The sequence below is a fragment of the Plectropomus leopardus genome, chromosome 4, assembly GCF_026936395.1.
Source record: "Plectropomus leopardus strain MGB_pleo_1.0 chromosome 4, ASM2693639v1, whole genome shotgun sequence".
NCBI classification, from domain to species: Eukaryota; Metazoa; Chordata; class Actinopteri; order Perciformes; family Serranidae; genus Plectropomus; species Plectropomus leopardus.
Window position 1 is genome coordinate 12,072,199 of NC_142179.1, and position 21,507 is coordinate 12,093,705.

The 21,507-nt window shown below is 37.2% G+C and overlaps 4 protein-coding genes across 4 annotated transcripts; 1 reads left to right on the forward strand and 3 right to left on the reverse strand.

The window, feature by feature from the left end:
• Positions 1 to 936: 936 nt before the first annotated feature.
• On the reverse strand, positions 937 to 8,002 carry acaa2 (acetyl-CoA acyltransferase 2). The gene is made up of 10 exons (XM_042488107.2): positions 7,841 to 8,002; positions 5,903 to 6,069; positions 5,637 to 5,765; positions 5,085 to 5,201; positions 4,799 to 4,946; positions 4,084 to 4,259; positions 3,143 to 3,272; positions 2,935 to 3,005; positions 1,673 to 1,827; positions 937 to 1,579 (listed from the first exon to the last, which is right to left on the reverse strand). Exons 1-10 carry the CDS (start codon positions 7,854 to 7,856, stop codon positions 1,498 to 1,500), a joined length of 1,191 nt encoding a protein of 396 aa, XP_042344041.1. The 5' UTR covers positions 7,857 to 8,002; the 3' UTR covers positions 937 to 1,497.
• Positions 8,003 to 8,151: 149 nt separating this feature from the next.
• mrpl40 (mitochondrial ribosomal protein L40) lies at positions 8,152 to 10,950 on the forward strand. The gene is made up of 5 exons (XM_042488108.2): positions 8,152 to 8,368; positions 8,533 to 8,610; positions 9,746 to 9,901; positions 10,223 to 10,304; positions 10,432 to 10,950. The coding sequence occupies exons 1-5, from the start codon at positions 8,304 to 8,306 to the stop codon at positions 10,657 to 10,659; spliced, it is 609 nt and encodes a 202-aa protein (XP_042344042.1). The 5' UTR covers positions 8,152 to 8,303; the 3' UTR covers positions 10,660 to 10,950.
• A 222-nt stretch (positions 10,951 to 11,172) lies between these two features.
• On the reverse strand, positions 11,173 to 13,920 carry c4h22orf39 (chromosome 4 C22orf39 homolog). The gene is made up of 3 exons (XM_042488109.2): positions 13,805 to 13,920; positions 11,961 to 12,128; positions 11,173 to 11,838 (listed from the first exon to the last, which is right to left on the reverse strand). Exons 1-3 carry the CDS (start codon positions 13,832 to 13,834, stop codon positions 11,707 to 11,709), a joined length of 330 nt encoding a protein of 109 aa, XP_042344043.1. The 5' UTR covers positions 13,835 to 13,920; the 3' UTR covers positions 11,173 to 11,706.
• An 807-nt stretch (positions 13,921 to 14,727) lies between these two features.
• Positions 14,728 to 20,748, reverse strand: ufd1l (ubiquitin recognition factor in ER associated degradation 1). Its single transcript, XM_042488100.2, has 12 exons — positions 20,597 to 20,748; positions 20,252 to 20,384; positions 17,888 to 17,920; positions 17,672 to 17,793; positions 17,415 to 17,545; positions 17,256 to 17,328; positions 17,097 to 17,165; positions 16,943 to 17,011; positions 16,819 to 16,869; positions 16,640 to 16,728; positions 15,513 to 15,597; positions 14,728 to 15,271 (listed from the first exon to the last, which is right to left on the reverse strand). Exons 1-12 carry the CDS (start codon positions 20,597 to 20,599, stop codon positions 15,197 to 15,199), a joined length of 933 nt encoding a protein of 310 aa, XP_042344034.1. The 5' UTR covers positions 20,600 to 20,748; the 3' UTR covers positions 14,728 to 15,196.
• Positions 20,749 to 21,507: the final 759 nt, after the last annotated feature.

Consider the following 21,507-nt stretch of genomic DNA (forward strand, 5'->3'; position numbering starts at 1 on the left):
TGTAAGTGTGAATACACACAAGGGATTTGACACCGATTTTTGTTGCTTCCAATGTACATAGAAAAGGACACACAGCTAAAAACAACAGATCTAAACAAAGATAAACATTTGACTGCTGTGTGCAGATATACAACAACAAAATTAAATTGTAAATGATAATACAGTTGTGCAAAGACACTAAAATTAATATGGAATTATTCCTGCAACAGGTTCCTTTATATGCATGAGGTAGGTGGATATGACAGTATGTACAGTATATGCAGCAATACTTATATTTATAGTTATGATATTTACACGTTAAAGAGCAGTAAACTATGAAATAAGCTATATAATTCACCGGTAAAGTGGAGGCTTGGTGTTGTATGATTATTTTACATGAATTGTTCCTGACTTTTTGGACGGATGTCAACTGGAAGATAGTGTGAGGTTCATTTGATGTTTTCTGTTATTTCATTTCCATATCATCCCTGCTGTAATTAACACATTAACTCTTTTGTCTACATTAAAAAAAGTTTCTCATCCAAACATCTAAAGTCATTTTGAGCATTTGAAACAAATCAATCAATGGGGAATTATTATTGTAGGGAGAAAGAAGAAAAGAAAAGAACTGATTGTGTTGGAATATTTAAAAAAAATTAAATGTTGTTTAAAATATTTTTAAAAACTAAATCTTTAATAATAGTAACAATTTTAAATATTAATGTGTTTTTTTTAAATATTCTATTGTGATTATTTCTTATTCTTACTTCGTCTTAATAGTTTTGCGGCATGTTTATTGTTATGCAAGTCATAGAGTCAAACTCCTTCACAGTGCAAACCTAATTTAAACAATTTCTGAATCCAATTATGATTTTTTTTAAAAATGAAAGTAAGAACTAGCAGTGGCAGTCTGTTAAGTCTGTTAATTCCATGCTAATTATTAAAAATAACATAAAGTTCACTTTTTTAAAATCAATTTATTGAGCTTCTTTGACAATGAAATACAAAATCAGTTTTGCAGAGGCCATCACAGGTCAGAAATATTTTTTGCAAATGTTGATTCCTGATAATGGAGTGAACATTTTAAAGGCAAACATTGGAGTTCAGAGTCCCTTTAAACATTACTATGACCCTATAAATACTGTACTTTATGAGTTCATGATATGCTACACGTGTTAATGTGACCAAGGCCCTGCTCTGTATCTCAGGCACATTCACAGTATGTTGCAACGAGCACAGAAACATGAATTCACTCTTTATTCTCACAGGGCTTCGAAGGCAACACTGGAATCAAACATTTATTGTACATTTTTGAATAAATAGACTGAAAGAAGTAACAAGAGTGAGCAGCAATAATGGATGTTGAGTTTTCTTTGTGTGCCGGGACACAGCCTTGTGTTAAGAGAACATTTGCTGTTTTATTTAACATGAAAGGTTTTACCAGAAAAAGAAACGATTTTAGCACGTGTGACCTTTGTTTCATTTTATGACCGGTGGTAACACTGGCAGTTTTTTCAGTTAGCACTTTTCAAGGATGATGGCGATGCCCTGACCACCACCAATGCAGGCAGAGCCAACAGCGTACTTGCCTCCTCGTCGCCTGTTGAAAACAAAGTTAATTATTCAAAGTTGTTTACTGTGCAGACATCTTAGCTAATTTACTGTAAGCATGATTACTAAAGGACAAACTAACCTGAGCTCATGAACCAGGTGGGCGGTGATTCGTGCACCAGAGGCACCGAGAGGATGTCCGATGGCAATAGCTCCACCGTTAACGTTGCTCTTCTCTGGATCCAGGCCAAGAGCCTTAGCTACAGCCAGGTACTGAGGGGCAAAAGCCTCGTTCACCTGTGCAAAGCAAATAATATAAGTAACACAACTAAGTAATTAGTCTACTATTTGGACTACCTGAATAAATCAAAACACATATGAAATGAAGTTTTGGAAAGTAACTATCTATATTTACTTCATTCTGAGTTTAAGTTTAAGTTTTAAGTTACTTTATACTTCACACTCCACAACATTTCAGAAGAAATAGTGTACTTTTTACTCCACTGCATTCATCTGACAGCCTAAGTAAATAGTTACAGTCAGATTAAGATTTAACATTTAAAAAAACATTATGAGCTTAAAATACAACACACTGTTAAAGATTAAAAGGGTTTATTCCAACCTTTCTCGACTTGTGACCCCGTACAAAAAAGCAGTGTCTTGTTAGGGCACCATGTCAAGTGTCAGATGTCTATGAATTGTTAGCAAATAACATTTGAACATTTTCCCTTAAAACTTCTCTCGTGGTTTTATTAAAATATATATTGAGGCCTAAAGAGCTTAAATAATCGAATATTTCCTTAAAAAAAACAGCAAATTTAGAGAGCTTTTTATTTTTTTCTCTCACAGGGGCCCTGACACACCAAACCGGGTGTTGGTGAGCGTCTGTTACCCTATTTTTTGCTGTTTGTCCCACACCATTGACACTAATCAGCCCTTGTTGGCTGTTTTTTGGCCACGTTAGTATGTCGAATCTGCATCTGACCCAGCAGAGCACATCAGTAAAAGAAATTACTCAAATGGGCAGTTTAGCTTAGAGCGCAAGAAGTGAAACGGTAGTGAGAAAAGCAAACAAACAGCTAAAGTCAAGAGAATATGAGATCAAAACAAAATTTGTTATATAAGGTAAGATTTCCTTTCTAGCTGCTGAACTCTTACGCAGAAATGTTTTGTAACTGTTTACGTTATTATATTCTTGAGCACAATAAAAATGCTTTTTTCTTAAGTACATTTTGCTCATAATACTACTATACAACTAAACTTTTATATGTGACACTTTTACTTGTAAGTAAGTATTTTTCAGATTGCGGTATTGGTGCCTTTACTTAAAAAAGGGGTCTGAGTACTTCATTCACTACTAGTGAAATTTATGGCACGGAGATCAGTGTCTCACTAATGACAAACCTCCACGAGATCCATGTCGTTCAGAGTCAGACCGGCTTTTTTAAGAGCCTCTGTGATTGCTGGAACGGGACCTAAAATGAAACCAGATGAAACCAGAAACTCTTACTATAAAGACACAATGTAAAGTATCACAGCGGTTTATTTAGTAATGTATTCCTTTCAATTCAAATGAATTAAATTACAGCCCCATGACAGTGGTGTCACTTACCGATTCCCATGATGCTCGGGTCACAGCCAGACACATGATAGGACACAATTCTGGCTAGTGGAGTGAGTTTGTGTTCAGTCAGCGCATCTTCACTTGCAATCACCACAGCAGCAGCACCATCAGATACACCCTGGAGATCAAGAAGAGACAGCTGGATTTAGTAAGAGTGGTCTACTTTTCATGGCTGAATAACAGTAGCTGCGTAACATCTATATTAGAGTGTAAATAACAAGTTTCATCACAATAAAATATTATATTGATTCTTTGGGCAACAATACAATATTTGCTTGTTTCACAAAGTCTGACTTAATTCAGGGTCCTCAGGGATCAAAATGAGACGATATCAATAAATATCCTCATTGTTTTTTCAGTCTGCTACTTGTCCACCAGGCTGCTAGCAATATTTAACTGTTTAGGAAGGAGGTGTTTGGTCAGAAATTTTGACACAGACACACCATGGGAATATCAAAATACAGCTGTATCTTAAAAATGTATCAACATTTTTACTTTGCATCAATTCAATTAAATCACTGGTTACTGAATCAATAAATCCATCCAGATCAATGTATTGTTGCACTCATTATAAATATTAAAGGATCCTTATTATACTAATTTTCAGGTTCAAACTTGTTATGGGATTTCTTCTAATACATGTTTACATGCTGTAATGTTAAAAAAATGTATTACTTTTGTCATACTCTCTGCCTGAATATACCTGCATTCACCCTCAGTCTGTTTCAGCGACTGTCCTTTAAAGCCCCCCTCCCAAAAAATCCAATCTGCTCTGATTATCAGCATTTCGAGGTCTTCCTCCTCCTCCATCCTGCCTTATTTAGCTTTAAAGTAAAACAGACCATTTGTGTTATGTCACCAGAATGATAAAAATGCAAAAAATTGACAGACCACCTCAGACAGAGACACCACCTTAGGTCTAAACTCACCGAAGCGTTGGCAGCAGTAACAGTCCCTCCCTTCTTGAAGACAGGAGGCAGTTTGGCCATCTGCTCCAGTGTTGTCTGTGGACGAGGGTGTTCATCCTGAGTCATGGACACTTTGCCCTTTTTAGCTTTCACATCAATGGGAGCGATTTCTGCTGTGTAGTAACCAGCTTCGTGAGCTGTAAGTAAAAAACAATTAAGATATTACTGTCAAATATCAAAACCAGAACTTGACTTGGCACTTAAAGGCTTCATTACTGCAGCTAAAATAACTGTTCGCCACTGTAAGAGTCAGACTCAACCAGAAATTAGTGACTGGGTGAAGTTAATAACAGACAATGCTTCCTTTGAATTAATGTTAGCAAAGTTAAATGATAACAAAGGGGAATTTTAACAGGTTTGGGAACATTTTTAAAATCGGATTAAAGGTGGAATTTGGTGCTTTTAACATGTTAGGGTAAGAAGACTCATATATTTATTTTATTTTACTTTCTGTAACTAACATCACTCAAAGGGACACTATATCTAGTATGTCACAAATGCTTTGTTATGATATGTTTATGTACTGAGATATGTATGTTGTTGCTGCTGTTTAGTTGGGGGTTTTTTTAATGTTTGGGGTTTGTCTGTATTTTTTCTTCATATGATGTTTGATTAATCCAAAAAATTTAATAAAAACGGAACTGACAAAAATAAATAAAGAAGAAACCCGTCTTACCTGCCTTCCACCTTTGTTGTGTCTGATATGCGTATTTATCAACCTCTTCTCGTGTGATCTGGTACTTCTCTGCCAGGTTTTCTGCTGTGATGCCCATTGGGATTTTGACATGCAGGTCAGTCAGACCAGCCCACAAGGTGTCCTCTAGCTGTGGGACAGACGAGGACGAGAGGTTTTTTATCTTTTTATCAAAAGCTTGAACAAGCTGCCGTTGTGGCCATCACATGTACATTTGTGTCAAGTGTCTTGTTTTTAGAAAAGCAGAGAAAATCAACCAAAAGCCAACCTTGAGATCGACTCCAAACTTTGTACCAAATCGTATGTTGCGAACAGCATACGGGGCCTGGCTCATACTCTCCGAACCTCCACACAGGACTACCTCCGATTCTCTGAGGCAGATCTCCTGCAGACACAACGCCACAGGGTTTTGTTTGGGATGTAACAAGAAGAAAGTTATGACACATTTTCTTAAACTGATACAGTATATGTGACATGTAATACTTTTACTCATGTAGGCTGTGGACAGTGCCTTACAACTTAATCAACATTTGTATTTCTACAGAATTACTATTTGGATTTCATCTGCTCATGTTTTGTAACTGTATTGTACATGTGTGAAAACTGTATATTTGCAACTGTATCATAACTGTTTTTTTACAACAATGTTATATATGTTTATGTATTGTACATATTGTATTATATATACTACTGTAAGACACCAACCAACATCTGGCAAAAAGACTTCCGACACAAACTATCCTTTCAATAAATCAGAAGCATTAATATTTGTTTGCATGTTGATTTATTAAATGTACTTTGTTCTTGGTGATGTTCTTACTTGAGCACCATTGATGATGGACTGGAAACCAGATCCACACAGTCTGTTCACGGTGAGAGCAGGAACTGGGATGGGAACGCCACACCTCAGACCCACATGACGAGCAATGTAGGGTGCATCAGCTGAGCTCTATAGTTAAAGTGATAGATTAAGAGAAATAAACACTTGTCAGCACACAATAATATGCATATTAAAGTAGGCATTTTCAGGTGATGGCAGTTGAAACCTGTTCAATGTGAAATGCTGATCTGTCGAATTTTAGGTACCTGCATAACATTTCCCATGATGACACTGTTTATAAGTTCTGGTGCCACGCCCCCTGCAGCAAGGGCAGCTTTGGCTGCATGCTCAGCCAAATCTGTTGCACTGTGATCCCTCAGCACGCCACCATATGTACCGAACGGAGTGCGCTTGGCAGCTACAACAAATACACCTGCGGGGAAACAGAGCATTTTAGAACAGCGACAAGGATTTCAAACCACATACTACTGAACCAGAGTCAGATAATGGTGCCAGAAAATCCTGGCTGGTACATATTTTCAGCAATTAAATGAATCACTAACCATTCTGATAATCGATTAATTTGTTGAGTATTTTTTTAAAGAAAAAACATGAAAGTTCTCTATTGCCAGTTTCTTAAATGTGACTATTTTCTGGTTTCTTTGCTCCTCTGACAGAAAACTCAATATCTTGGGCTGTGAATGACACATGACATTTGAGGACGACATCTTGGTCTTTTAGGAAACTTTTTTAAAAAAACTATTTTCTGACATTTAACAGACCAAATTTATACATAATTTTCATTACTCCAGTAAGTTAACTTCATCTCAACCAGAAGTGCCAACAACTGATTAACAGCTATGCAAACATTTTTCAACATTTTGAGTGAGACAAATTGCCTCAATAATGCAATTATGTATTCAGAATAAACAACTCACCGGTAACATGAAACTGAAAGTCATGACAGTTATCTCAATATCATGTGTTGATATGCCTATGAGTTTATTCAGACATTGAACTGTGGAGTAACCCCTGATACGTGTCAGGGGACGCAGCAGACCTTTACCTGACTTGGCACTTGCAACTAACCTTTTAACACCTGAGTTGTGCCAGAATCGTGGGTTTACTGTTGTGTAATTTGTCCCTAAAAACAAAGTTTATTTACACTCCTGCGTTTTAGTTTAAAGTTACTTGCATTTCATGTTATTTTTAATGTGTAACAATGCACTGTTAAAACTACACATGTTATCTGTTTGTTTAAGCAAATTATATTTACACAAGTAACAGTTTTAAGTTTTGAGGTACTTGTATTTTACTTGAGTTATTCCATTTGATGTTATTTTATACTTCTCAGGAAGAAACACTGTCCTTTTTTTTTTTTTTTTTCCTTCATTCCACATTGTCTAAGATCTTTTATTAGTTACTTTTCAAAATATGTTTCATATTCACACAAATATTCAGACTTTACATGGATTCATCTATCCTGAAGTAACTAAAGAGAGTTGTAACCTGCATGCAACATTGCAGCTTTTTAATATTTTTTATCCAATAAACCTGTTAATATTACAGGCTTATAGCCTCACTTAATCTCACTTAACTTAAAGATAATTACATTGTTTTTTTAAAAAAAAAACTTGTTAGTTTATTTGTTTGTTTTGTTGTTGTTTTTCTTATCGAATTTTCATGTCATTTTCACTTACTTTTTAAAAACTGATTTCCTACTCATTTTTGGGGTAATTTGCTCTGTCGTTGCTCATTGCCTCTTCCATGTTTCTAAAAGAAATCAAGCCAATTTGCTTAGGTTTGATTGATAATGTGGTATTACAACTGAAACTTAATAGTCCTTCCTCTTTCACTGGGCGTAATTAAGTAAGATTATAATTATTATTTCCACTTGAATGGATCGAAAAGTAATTGTGACTGCTGTCGAGAAGCAGCTGTTAATGATCTTGACACCATCTTGTCACCTTTCGCCTATATGACAGCGCCTTTGTGATCAGAAAACGTGCAAAACTCCCCTGACATGAAATATTAGTCGGCTTCAAGTCGGCGACGATTATCTTAAATCGATAATAATCCTCCACTGTGACACATTTAAGTAAAACTGCATCCCTAACATTTATAGTAGTCAAAGTAGTCACGTCCACCTTCGCGCATTTCTGCATATTTTGTAATTCCTGCTGAACTGGAAGGTGTTTGTTTACCTCTGAGAAGCGCCATGATGCTGAATCAAATGCCCACTGCCAGGATCAAACTTCAGTTTTCTTGTGGCTCTCTGATTCAGTCTGTGGTTGGTATAAAAACCTGAGGACTGCGACCTTTCCCCCAAATATCACAACAGCCAACTTTCCACGCGGCCGGGAAGATTCGACAAAGACTGTTACATATAAATTTGAATTAAAACATTATTAAATTCTTTAAACGTGTTTTAAGCATGTCATAGTTTTCATTGTATTGTTTTAACGAAGTCTTATATTTTTAATGCGTCTAGTTGTTTTATTTTAAGCAAGAAAAAACGTCGAAAGTGCGCGTGAGAAATCGCGAGGGAGACCGTTCGAAAACGTCATCTCTTCGCGACACGACTTCCCTGTCACTCACAAGAGGACAGGAGAAGCATGTGAACATTTTTTCATGCGTGTTTAAAGTGAAGCAGCATACAGTGGAAACATGTTTTTATCGGGGTTATCGCGCGGTCTCTGCAGGGTTTTATCCCGACGCGCCTCTCCGTCAAGGTAAGTGTCTGTTGTGAACAGGTAACAAGGCGCTAGCTCCTGAAGCTAACACAGCTAAAGGTTATTCAGCAGAGAAATGAATCGATCCTGAGATTGACAAACAATCCAACTTCCAGCGTGTCATGATGTGACCTAAAATCTGTTTGTTTGTGTTGTTTTTGCAGCTTCCTGTTTGGAGAACACGCTGTACAGAGTTCATGGTTGACTCCGGTGATGACACTGAAGACATCTGCCCCACTGAGGTACGATCATGACGGCTTGATGTAACCAACAGGACCTGCAGTGAACCTTCATAAGTACCAGGTTCACTGCTTGTCAGTTTGTATATTATTATTATTTTGGGTATTTGATTAATTGCAGAATTCTTTATGTATTTATATTTATGTATTTAACCTTTATTTAACCAGGAATAGTTCCATTGAGATGCAGAATCTCCTTTGCAGGCGAGTCCTGTCCAAGACAGCAGCATAATTAATTTCACATAAAAGAACAAGTAGACTGAAAACACAACAGCAAAAGTTAAAACAAACAGCACAGCATAAACTGGCAAGGAATATGTACGATTTGAACTCTTATACACTTAAATTTTAAACACTATATAGTTGTTATTATTATTAGATATTTTTTAAATGAGTATTTTTTATTATTAATTTAAGATTTTTTTTTCCTGTGGATGATTAAAGTTGTGCTTTTCGTTAATGTGTGGTTATATGTGAGTGAATTGCTGCAACAAATGTTACTTCCCTTGAAGGACTGATAAAGTATCTAATACCTATCTATGAAAAACCTAACAATTGCACTACGAGGTGAAGATGCAAAAAGATGGAGGTGGAAAGTCAGAAGAACCCCTTACAAGTTAATCCACCAGGGATTTGGTGGTTTTTAGTCGATTGTAAAGCTGTGGTGTGTTCTTACATCTATGGGGAAAAAGGGCTCTCAAAGTTTACAAAGCACACACATCCAGACAATAAACATTTGGTGCTGGACAGGACACCATGCAAGAGCTGAACAAACAGAGTACGCACTCTAGACTATGCATCCAGAAATATTTAATTATCATGGAGGTGATGTTTCGAGCTTCACGCTCTCAAAACAGAGCTAGATGATACTATTAATAGTCACAGATGTGTGTCCCACCATGTTTAACACACATTTCAGTTTCTAGTCAACTCAGAAACTCAGTTTAGAATGCAAAGAAATGCAATACTGTGGTCTAAGTGCAGAGCTGTCATTTTTTGTTGATTTTTATATTGTATAATACAATATCACCTTTTATCTCACAGTAACAATAGACATTATATTCATGTATTTCACAGATCTATTATATATATATTCTTGGTTGAATGTGCTCACATAGAGCTGTGCTTTGTGTTTAAGAGCGGAGCCTAAAAAGAAGAAGAAAGTGGACCCACGAAGGGAGCAGCTAGCCAAAGAGAGAATGAGGAAAAAGCTGAAGAGGCTGGAGAGGGTCCCACCTGAGTTTATCCCCATAGAGGACCAAATCATTCCATCCAAATGCCTGGATGAGACAAGGTACCGCTCATTTCCCTGTTGTGCAAACTGTCATGTGCACATAATGTGGCTAGATTTTTGTTAAGGCATAGTTAACCGACCTGCAGTGCTGGATGTGGTGACACATGTTAAAGTTGTTGTAATTCTAGAAATTAAAACAATGCAAGAACATTGGCCAATGCTTGCTCAACATTAAAATGACACATTTTAATATTTTATGGATATGCTTTTAAGTATCATTAGTCTTTCTATGACTTGTTTTACCTTTTGTTCTTTCATTGCTATTGTGGTGCCCGCTGATTTAGAGTGCTATAAATTAGTGTTTCTTATTCTCTTACACAGGGAACGCTCTGCACTGAGGCTGCCATTTGAAGAAAGTGAGGGTCGAGCCCTGCTGCTGAAGGAGTGGAGTCGATACAAACAGGTCACCACTTACCTGTGACACCTCCATCACTTAAGATTTTATAGAGTCTCTCCTCTTCACCTCCGCTCTCCACCATGTACACTTAGGGGGCTCAGTCTGACGTGCTCCACTGTCTTTGTTCTTGCAGAAGCAGCACATGGCTGAGGTGAAGGCTGTTGAAGATGCAATAAAGGCCCAGACGGAGGCGCTGCAGGAGCTGAAATTAGAGTCTGAGGAGCTGTACCAGGCCGCGCTAAAGCCAGACCCCACTCTGTTTCCCTTCTCTCATAAAGGTCCTGCCTACACACCGCCAAAGACTGAATATGAAGCTCCTGATGGGAAATACACAGACATCACTAGAGTTTACACACAGTAATGGACAGGGGACAGCTGTGGGTGCAGTCTTTGTGTGTTGTCATGTATTTTGTGTGTATGTACATGATTCAGTAAACCAAGATTCAGCCTTTTAACAGCCTGCATATGGAGGTGTGAAGGACACTTTGCAAATGTGTTTTTCTTGAATTGTACAGTTAGCTCAGTTGTTTCATGTCTGTATCAAATGCAACAACACTCATGGAAATTATGATTTTTTGGGGGGTGTTCACATTCACATCTCTGTATAAAACAATGTAAAGTGGAAATTAAATTTGCTTTTTTTTTTTACTGATCCAGTTTGTTTAGATAATTTTCTGCATTTTTGCCAAAGTTGAGTACATAAGGCAGAAAAATGCTATTGCTAGACTCTCTGTGAATAATGGTTAAGCATCTGCAGCATCAAAAAGCATATTTACCTTGGTTGAAGAGAATTCATATGGTGCTTTCAAGAAATGTTGATAGGCTTACTCCGGCCAGCTCTCCTATTTGATGACAACAAAAGCTGCAAATTAAGTCTTAATGCATCCTAATGGAGCTTCAATATTTTAATTTAACCCTGATCAGAACAATACATGATAGATCTTTCATTACTTGGATGAAATACATAGAATCTTAAAATATATCTGTGGCATAATGTTACCCAATATTGCCCTTTACCAACACTACACACAGACAAGCAAGGCAATTATCCTAAGACTGATTTACAGTGAGTCTCTGAGTGAGGTCAGCCTTAAAGGTTCAATTTACAAGCTTTGGAGAAATATATATGACGGGGAAAAAACGACACTGCCTTTGCAGAGATCATATTGTAATTCGCTGGTTGAATACATGCAGTCATCCTCATTATTGACCACTAGATGCTGCTATCACTGTTACCAATCTTTTTTCATTCAGCAGCTCACTGAAAGCTTGAGACAGAAAAGGAGTTATGACGAGTCTCTCCAGCTCAGGGCTCTGAGCAATTTTATGAAGTCTTTTAAGTGATAAGAATCTTGAATCTTCATTTCACTTTGCTTTAGTGGAAAAGAGACAGGTGACCAGTGACAGTTCAGGAGTCCTGAGGCTTTTCCTCATCCAGGGGCAAGTGCCAGTCTCTAGGAGGGCCTCGTCTTAGTTCCCACACTGGAGTGAAATTTTTCTGCTCAGCCACTCTGTTCCTCTCACTCCTCAGCAAGGCCTCCTGCAATACAGATGCATTATGTATAAAATGGCCTCTCTTGATTTCAAGGCTTTTGCATATACTCTTAAAGACATCCAGAAAGGTTAAAAAAAATTAAACAGAGTGACTGCCTACTGCTGTACCTTAGCCTCAGTGCCTCTGTGTTTCTCCCACTCTCTGCAGTTATGGTAGTCCTCTTTCCACTGCTCACAGGATGGGGTGTTACCGTAAGTGTAGTAGTGGTGAAAATAATTCCTTAAGCTTTTGCAGTGTTTAAATTCACTCCAGTAGTCATCACAGGCTCGGGGTGGCTGTAGCATCAAACAAAGGCTGGAATCATCACCAAACCAACTTGAACAAATTATATTCTCACTTCCTAATGTTAAGTCTCTGCTCAGAAACTGCATCACTTCCACAGACCTGGTTACATCTACGGTTACATGCGCAGATCAGCCAAAACAGTAAAATCTCTGACATTTCTCATCATCTCACAACAATGCGATGTTTTGCAGAGAAACTTTTGGTCCTGCCATTTACGTCAGTGCCACTTGAGCCGCATCACCAACCCAAACACTAATGAAAATCAAGCACACCCGCTTATAGCAACAGCACTCTTAAATGGCAGTGGCCCTTCCAGTAGTACAGTGCACCATGCTGCACCGCATAAACTTTTCGGGAACAGCCCGAAAGAGCTCAAGGCGTTGACCTAGCCTCCAAATTCCCCAGATGCAAATCTGATTGAGCATCCATGGGTTGTACTGGTGCCCCACCTCACAACACACAGGACTCAAAGAATTCGCAAGACACCACAGGACACCCCCAAGAGGTCCTGTGTCCATGCCTCAACAGAGTCAGAGCAAAGTTCGAAACAAAGGAGGTCCCACCGTGGATTGGGGGTTCCTCTGTGTACCAACACGTCCCACAGATGTTCGATCAGATTTGGATCTGAGGACTTTGGAGGCCAGTTGGACGCCTTGAGCTCCTTTCACGTTCCTCGGGACATTCCTGAACAGTGTTTGCAGTGTGGGGTGGTGCATTGTTCCAGCATAACAACAATAAATGTTATTCACTTCACCAGGCAGTGATTTTAATGGTCTGGCTGATCAATGTATTCATGCACAGTAAGATATAAGATTTAAAAGCATAAAGGATCAGTGGAGGGAGATCTTAATTTGAGCTGCTTATTATGGCTATTACTTCAGTAAGGTTGAAATTCTATCACAGCTGTCTTGATTGACTTAGAATTGTGGCTCCAAAGAAAAGACATTATTAAAACAATCATTGGAAAGAAACTGCATTGTTACAAGACTTTGAAAAAGGCCATTCTTAAACTACTGCTGGAATCATATAAAATTAACGTGCATTAAACTTATTGTAAAAAAAAAAAAAAAAGAAGAAGAATGAATGTTATTCACGATTATTTCGTGTTATATTTATTTGAATTTTTGGTTTACAGATATTATAATTGCTGAATTTCCACTAACAAGACCCTCTCTAAAGCACTGTAATTAATACTATTTAATAATTCAATAAATAAATGTATGTGATCGTGTTCACTTACTAACGTTAATTTAAATAGAAAAAGAAAACATTGGTCTGACAGCGCCTCCCTGGGGTCACTAAAGTTTAAATTAACCTCAGTCACTGATAAAGCGTTACAATAATCTATATTTACATGTCATTTTTAAGTTTCAATAATTATAGCATGGTTAGATTAAAAAGAAAGCCGTGAGTCAGACAAATAACCAAGGGTTTCTGAGAAAACCTCCTCGTCTAACCCACATTGCTTGTTGCTAGCTAAGGTTACTTCAGCAGTTGAGCACGATAGCTAGTCACCTTGCTAACGATTTGTTTCATATTTGGCACTTTTTACTCCTCATCGGGACTATCAAGAACAAGACAGTCAAGACTGTCTTGTTCTTGGTGAAATAAAAACAGAAAGTCTAACCAATAACGTAAAGCACAATGTAATAATTTGATAAATTACCCTCCACACTGCTCCATCTGACCGGTCCATTGCTAGCCGCGCTTGCTAATACAGCAACTGTACTTCCGGTTCAATTTCCTTTCACAATAAAAGCGTTACCATACAATTTCACGGCCTTTACTTTTAAATTTTAGTTTTTGAGCAATTCCGACAATAAGCATCAAAATAAAATAATAATGAGTGTTACTACTAAAATAAACAAATAAACATCCAATAATTGCAGTGACTGCGTTTGATAGGTCAGTGAGTCCTGTTTGAGACAAATATGGACATTTCCTCTTTTGCATCTTTTTGGATTTTGCATCATCTATTGTTGTTATAAAATACATATTACTTGCTAAGACACTGTACTTTATTCATGAGAGTAGGGGGTGGCTGGGTGTGAATTATGCCTTTTCTTATATCATGACCCTCCCTGGGGCTACAGATATTTGTCCTTGAACCTCCCTGTGTTACTGTTGGAAAATGCATGACTGTCCCTCCAACATTAATAACCATATTTTACAGTTTCTGTCCATGATAAATGGTGTGATTTTGCAGATTTTTTTAAGAAAACATACCTTTGAAACCCACTTGTGGGTTTTGGGTTTCCGAGGGAATCTAAAATAAATACAAAATGCCACAATTTAAAGTTACATGCCGCTCCTCTATCAAAAAACATGGCTTAAAAATGGTTTGAGTGCCTGCCCATTTTTCACCCACTCTCCTCTAAATAATGAACAGTCCTGTATTACTTTGAATTTTTTCCTGCCATTACATTGTTTGATTAAAATAGGACAATCAATCATAATCAGCTTATTCATAAATAAATGTCTAATTTGAGTCAAGAAAATACCACAAATACAGAAACATCCCCATATATACCACTTTCATTTGGTAGTTCAGGTACATGCTCAGACATTAAAAAAAACTATTCATGACAATTAATAAACACAATCCTTTATTTGACTATAAATAAACCAAGAAAAAAAGAAAAATAAAACTGCAAATGAGTCCTATAACTCTATTATTGCTCCCATTTTGTCATAAGAATGGGACTCTGGATAAAGTCACTTGTAAAATTGCAACAATTACGGGAAAAGGGGGAATATGCTCTAATATAACAATGATCAAGTTATTCTTTTTGTTGGTGGTGTGCTCATATAATTTATCTTAATTTATTCTACAAACTCCAGACAGCATTTTGCAAAACTTGGCCTCTGTTGAGCAAGATAGTACAGAGTTTTAATTACATATAATCCTAACTCGACAGCAAAACTCCCATTTCAAAGGGTCAGAGACATGAAATACCAATGCATCTGAAGGCCAGTTTTTTTGTTTTTTACGTTGCTGCTGAAGGTGACAATAGATATGTTGAGCCTCTGCACATCAGCCAGTCTCACTCTGAATCCTTCAAGGCTTTCTGCCCTTCTTGCGTAGTGACTGTCCTTCTCCAGAGAAAGCGATGAATCTGTTCATGGCATCATCCTGATAAGATTAAGACATAAAAGTAGTTTAAATTGAAAAATTACACTCGTGCTACATGAAAAAAAGTATTTAGATATTTCAATATAAATCACTGGAACAAATCACACAAAAAAGTTGTTTAGTTCAAGTGCTACAAACAAAAATGTGTTACTGGAAAAGAGTGTGAGAAGCTGTACTGAAGAAATGGAAACACAGACTTAAATATAAACAAACATATGATAAAATCCCTCGTATTTCTTACATCATCAGCAATTTTTCTAGGCTGTGGCCTCGAGTTTCTGATGAAGGTGATTTTGCCAATTTTGAAGTCGTAGTTGGGAATGCCTCTGTGAAAGAAAGATAAGAGGTTAAAATCAAATCAGGTAAAATGGTTCAATGTTCAGTGGTGTCATAATAATACAGATTGAACAAGTATCCCTCAGGTTCTCCACACAGTTTGGAACTTTGACCATCTTGTGAATTAATATGTCACATTGTGCAGTAGTAAACAAATTAACATTTTGACACATTCTAGCTGTAGACACTGCGAGCTAAGGGGAGTCGTTTGTTATACTTTGCGATTTGTTGAATAGCCAAACTGAATTACAAAGGCAAGCTTTTAGGCAAGCTGACCATGTTATGTGGCACCAAAAACAAGATGACATGGGGATACGAGTGAGCATCAAGCAGCAGAGAGTTTGTTGCCTACAGACACCCAAAGATGGAAAATTAGAAACGTGTGGACACAGTTGCTTTAGCAGCGATATGCACTGTTTGGCAATTTTTCAAAAGGCATTAGATTTTAGTATTTCCAGCCGTTTCTAAAGGACCTCATAAACATTAAAGAATTTTGTCGTTTCTGTCATGCACTGTGGTGGTCAGTCAGAGGGCATCATAGAAATAGTTTGTCATACACCAGTCTGAGTACAAAGTGAGGGTATGATACAAATTGCTCCAACTGCTAGAGCTTTGTTGGAAAACACAATCGGCTGTCTCTCACCATGTCACATTATACTGTATGTCCAAATTCAGCTTACCAAGCGACCTACAACCAACCCATGAAAGATTTAGTTCTATTGGAGAAGTCTTGTCTAATACACTGAAAAAGGCCAAAAATACATATAGTGCAGTCGGTGCCTGTTGGCTTGGAGCTTAAGTGCTGACCATAAACAACAATATCTCCAGATTAAGACCCTGGTTGCATGTCATTCCCCATCTCTCTCTTTCACCTAATTTCCTCTCTTATCATCTCTTTTATTTCTAATGTCTAATAAAGGCATAAAATGACATAAATAATCTTAAGGGAGGCACCTAATAATATTACAGAGTCATCATGCTGAATAGTTAAACAATTTTGCTACAATATGTAATTTTAGGCCACCTCATTACCTTTTGATGTCACATGGGCCAAGAGGGACAGGGCTGGGCTCGATCCCTTTAGTTTTACCATCCAAACGATTGCCAGAGCCAGTGAAAGCCTAAGGATAGTGAACACAAGTTACATTAGCTCCAATAATTTAGTTATAAGGGCGATAATTTATTTCTAACCAGCAGCAACAATTACTCACCCTGAATCCCATGTCCATGTCGGCGTAACTGGTGGGATCTGCTTCTTCCTCCTGTGCAGAAATGAGTTTAATCAAACTGTTCAGAGCACAAACTGCACAGGTATCTTTAAGGTTTGTTCCTTACTGTTGGTTCCTCCTGGTGCTGAGGTCGTCGTTCAGGCTCTTTGTAACCCAAAGGTGCATCAAAATCCACCTGAGAAACAGAGTCACGGCACATTTGAAGTGGAGAACACAACAGAATAATTTGCTGTTTTCTCTGATAATATAAAGGATCTTACATTCATGTCACACTCGATGATGGAAACGGCTTTATCTGGCTTGGTCTCCATTACTCGCAGCTCATATATCTGAAGCAAAATACACAGATTCCATGAGCAGTGGTGTTCATTCAAATATTTGCATGCTGGTCCAACACTGATTTTAATAAGTTAATCTACCTTTTCATTGTAGTTGATAGCTATGACATCACCAGTTGTCAGGCAGGCAAAGTTTCTCAAAGCATTCTCCAGTCTGTAATAAAGGGACCACTTAATCACTATAGTCAAAAATGAAATGAGAAAAGGGTCAATTAAACGCTCCTAAATGATATCTCTTACACTGCTTTGGGGTTTGTAATGTCCAGGAAGTCAGGGCTCTGTGGCTGGAACTTTGAGTAAGTGGCCACCATGAGGTTAACACTTTCCACCTGGACCAGACCACCTTCCTCCAGCAGGAGATTTTGCATCATCTGCAGCGAACAAAATAAAGCAAATATCAGTGCTGCCTTGTTGGATGTCTACAAAGTGGCTTTAAAATCATTTAATCAGCAGTGAATATTTCAGACAATGCCATTTATCTTGTTTCTGTTTCTCACCCAGTGCGGCAGGTAGCAGATTCCCTCGTCTGCAACAAACTCCAAAACGCCACAGTGTGTCATTCTGTCTGAGTTCTTGTTGGTCAGCTTGAAAAGCATTGGATATGTGATGTTAAGCCTGCCTGTATAAGCAAAAAGAGCAGAAAAGTAAGATTTATTCAAGTTCAAACTGGACTTTTATAACGCAGAGATTTGCTTGATTTAACTTTAACTTACTGAGTTGGTCGAGAGCTGAAGGTGGCATTATAACTGAAAAAGAAACCCTTCATTAGTTGAGACAAAAACAGCAACCATGTAAGTACCTTCCCAGCAAGTAAAATATTGTTGGACACAAAATGTACAGCTATGATATCAGTTTCTTCCTTACAAAAAAATGGGCCTTTTATGCAACATTTTAAAAAGCCATAATGTTGGGAAAACATAAACATATGACCAAAATGTCAAACCCAGATATGATAGGGAATTATGTTAAAACTGCTAGAAAACTTCAGAAATCTTTCAACACTGTGGCTTATTTTATCAAACAGCATGTAGAAGAGGGCTGCATAATGTGCAAAAAAAGTGATTATTTAAACAAATATTGCAGTTGCAAGTCATGATTTTGGTGGGAATGGTAATTTTTGCATTTCAATTTCACTGGAAAAAAACTATTAAAATCATTATGTGATTTTTTTTGCTGGGGTTTGTACCAAACAAGCATGTTCTCTAACGTCTGAAACATGATTGAAAGGTTGGGTCATCTCTGTAGCAACACCATGCTTTATTTATAATGGTATGTTTTGAAACATTTTACCTTTATTTTAAAAATTGCAGCTCCTGCAATTTGGATATTGCACTTGGCAATATTGTGATTTTGAAAAGATTTAAATTACCTGTGCATGGGACATGTTTATAAGGGTATGTAGCTTGAAAACAAAAGGTTGGCTTCACTGTGTCAGACACTGAGAAAAATCTGAACATAATAAACTGACCCACTCAACAGTAGATGACTCTAGAAAGCAGGCGCGATTCACTAGTAGGGTATTCATGATGATTCTGCACTTTAAAGGAGTATTTCTGATTTTTTTTCCAGCGGGGCCAATTGGGTACCTACCCACATACAGTATATTACATACAGTAGATGGTGGTCAGCACAAATGTAGTTTCGAGAAGCAGGATGGAGTCTACTGTGTCTAATATAGTGTGTATGGATAAGTAGCTAACGCAAATCTAATTTAAAAAAAATCAGAACTATTCCTTTAAGTCTATTTACTTGCTGGCCTTTGAAAAGAAGGACATACTATATATTTTCAGATAGGGATAAACGACAATATCGGCACATAATCTTTATCAGCAGATATCGGCTTTAAAATGAAATATTTGAATCACCTAGCATGCTGATATCTTCCTTTTATTAACGATTATATTTTGGCCTTTAGCCTTTATTAGGGATAGGACAGCTTAAGTGTGACAGGAGAGAGAGGGGATGACATGCAGCAGTCAAATCCACGACTGCTAACGAGGACACCCAGTCTCTGTACATGGGGTGCCCTTAGTTGAAGTATTGCTCTTATTTTGCACAGTGAATGAATATTACATACACAGAAAAGCAATGTATTTTATGTCTCCAGCTGCTGGCGGGCCATCACAATAAGAGTATGTATAATATGATGTAAATTCCACTATAGAAGAGACTTGACAATGGTTAAAATTAGGGGTTACAGATTACTGGCCTGGCCCATTATTGGGGCCAATATTTGGCATTCTGTCAATGAGCTATATCTGCATTTCATTTTAATAATCGTAGATAAAATTAAGTTAGAAAAAAGTTTGTGTATTATACTCAACCAACACCAGGGAAGGCAGTCTGCAATACATGCAAAGAAAGTGTCGGCATGAAAGGAACTTTGTGAAACCTCAGGAAGTAAATTTTATTTATTCATTTTTTAATTAAATTTTCACTGAACAGTTTTGATTAAACATTTATTAAAGGCAATTAAACAACGTTTTTAGTTGGAGTTTGTTATATACCAAAATTATGAATATTGACAGAAATATTGTGTTTTTAATGTGAATACATATCGATTCCAAATATCGGTCATGTCTCATTAAGTACTAATAATCGGTATTGGCACTGAAAAACCAATATCAGTTGACCACTAGTTCAAATTAAGTTCAGAAAGAATATTTCTATTTGTATCTGTTTTCGGCCTAACGAGTTGCTATATATGGAATATTAGCAAAAAATCCAATATTGTGCATCCTTACTTCCAAATTTTAAACAGCTCCTTGACTGGAAATAAGTCTCTGTGGGTGTGCGGTAAAATTTAGGAAATAGTGTCCACAAACAGGGATCGTGGTTTGATTTGGACAAGAAACGAGGACTAAACTGCTGCGGGGTGGGACAAAACATTGTTGACTCGTTGAAAAATGTCTCAATTCACTACAGATCTCTTTGTTTACGGTAGATCTCTCTAGATTTTAGAAAACACGCCAAAAAAGTCTGCTCTAGAACTTTTCACGAGCGGTTTGTGGTAGTATGAAGCATCTGTCATGGCAGTAATGATGGTATAAAGGATATTTTATGACAGTAATACTTACTTTTGCCTCCTTTCTCCACGTCGGAGCGGTCGTTGGGACCTGCCAGCATGGACACCGAGTAGCAGCGGTACTGAGTGGAGAAGCGGTTCTGAAACCCCCGGGCCATCGGGTGGTCATATACTTGGAAGGAAAACTGTGAAACATATCACATTTTATTATTAAATCACACATATTTCCGATATTTCTACGTGAGTTGTTAACATCGATGTCGGACAAACTGCATCGTGACAGGGCAGCTTTCGAGTTGTTGTTAGCCGCTCTCCTGTTCGCGAAAACTGTTTAAGGTACGATTTGTTTTGATATAAATTTGTCGTCGGCGTTGGACGAAGTCACAGTGGCACTCACCATGTCGACAGCTGAGGTCTTTGGTTGTCAAACGACTCGACTCAAAATGTCTGTTTCTGTGTAGTTGTTTGGATATTTTTACATATGAGCTGTGAATTTTCCACTGTTGTCTTCCGCTTCTTCCGGAAGTGTACGAGCTGACAAAGGGAAATGACGACATCTTACAGCTTAGCCAATCACAGTAGCCTATTGAAATAACAGTTTTTAAGTTTTGATATAAAGTTACCTTTAAAATAAAGGATGATTTTAGTTGAACAAGACCACAACTTCAGCTTCCATAAGAATATTAAAAATCTAAATTCTACATTACATTATGTTAAAGGTTTTCCAAAAAATGTTCTTCCATAAGGTTGTATTTTTTAAATTAAGTAATTAATAATAATAATAATGATAATAATGATAACAATAATAACCTACCTGTATAGCACCTTTCATACAATAAATGCATCCCAACATGCTTTACCAGAAAGACATTACATACACCAAGTGCTTCATATCAAAAAACATAATACAACCTGCATGTAAAAATGAAATGAGATCAAAATACAATACAAAGAATGCATCTTCACATGGATAACACCCCCTTGACAATACTAGTAAAAGTAAGGATAAAATTTGAGTGCACAGAATGCATAACATAAGATGAAAAATACAATAAAACCCATTGACATCATTAATATATTTTAAGCCTAAACATACCGTGAATAAAACATATATAATTAAGGTAGTAAATAGTCAAAATACAAGAAACAGAGGTTGAGATTATAAATTAGACTATCAGTCATGAATAAAACTACTAACACCATTTAACACTTCATCATAAGGTCCATTTTGGTATTAGTTCAGGAAGTTTCAGCTGTTTTTTTCGTTTGGTCAACCAACTGTTGTGTAAATTTTCAGTCTAAACTTAG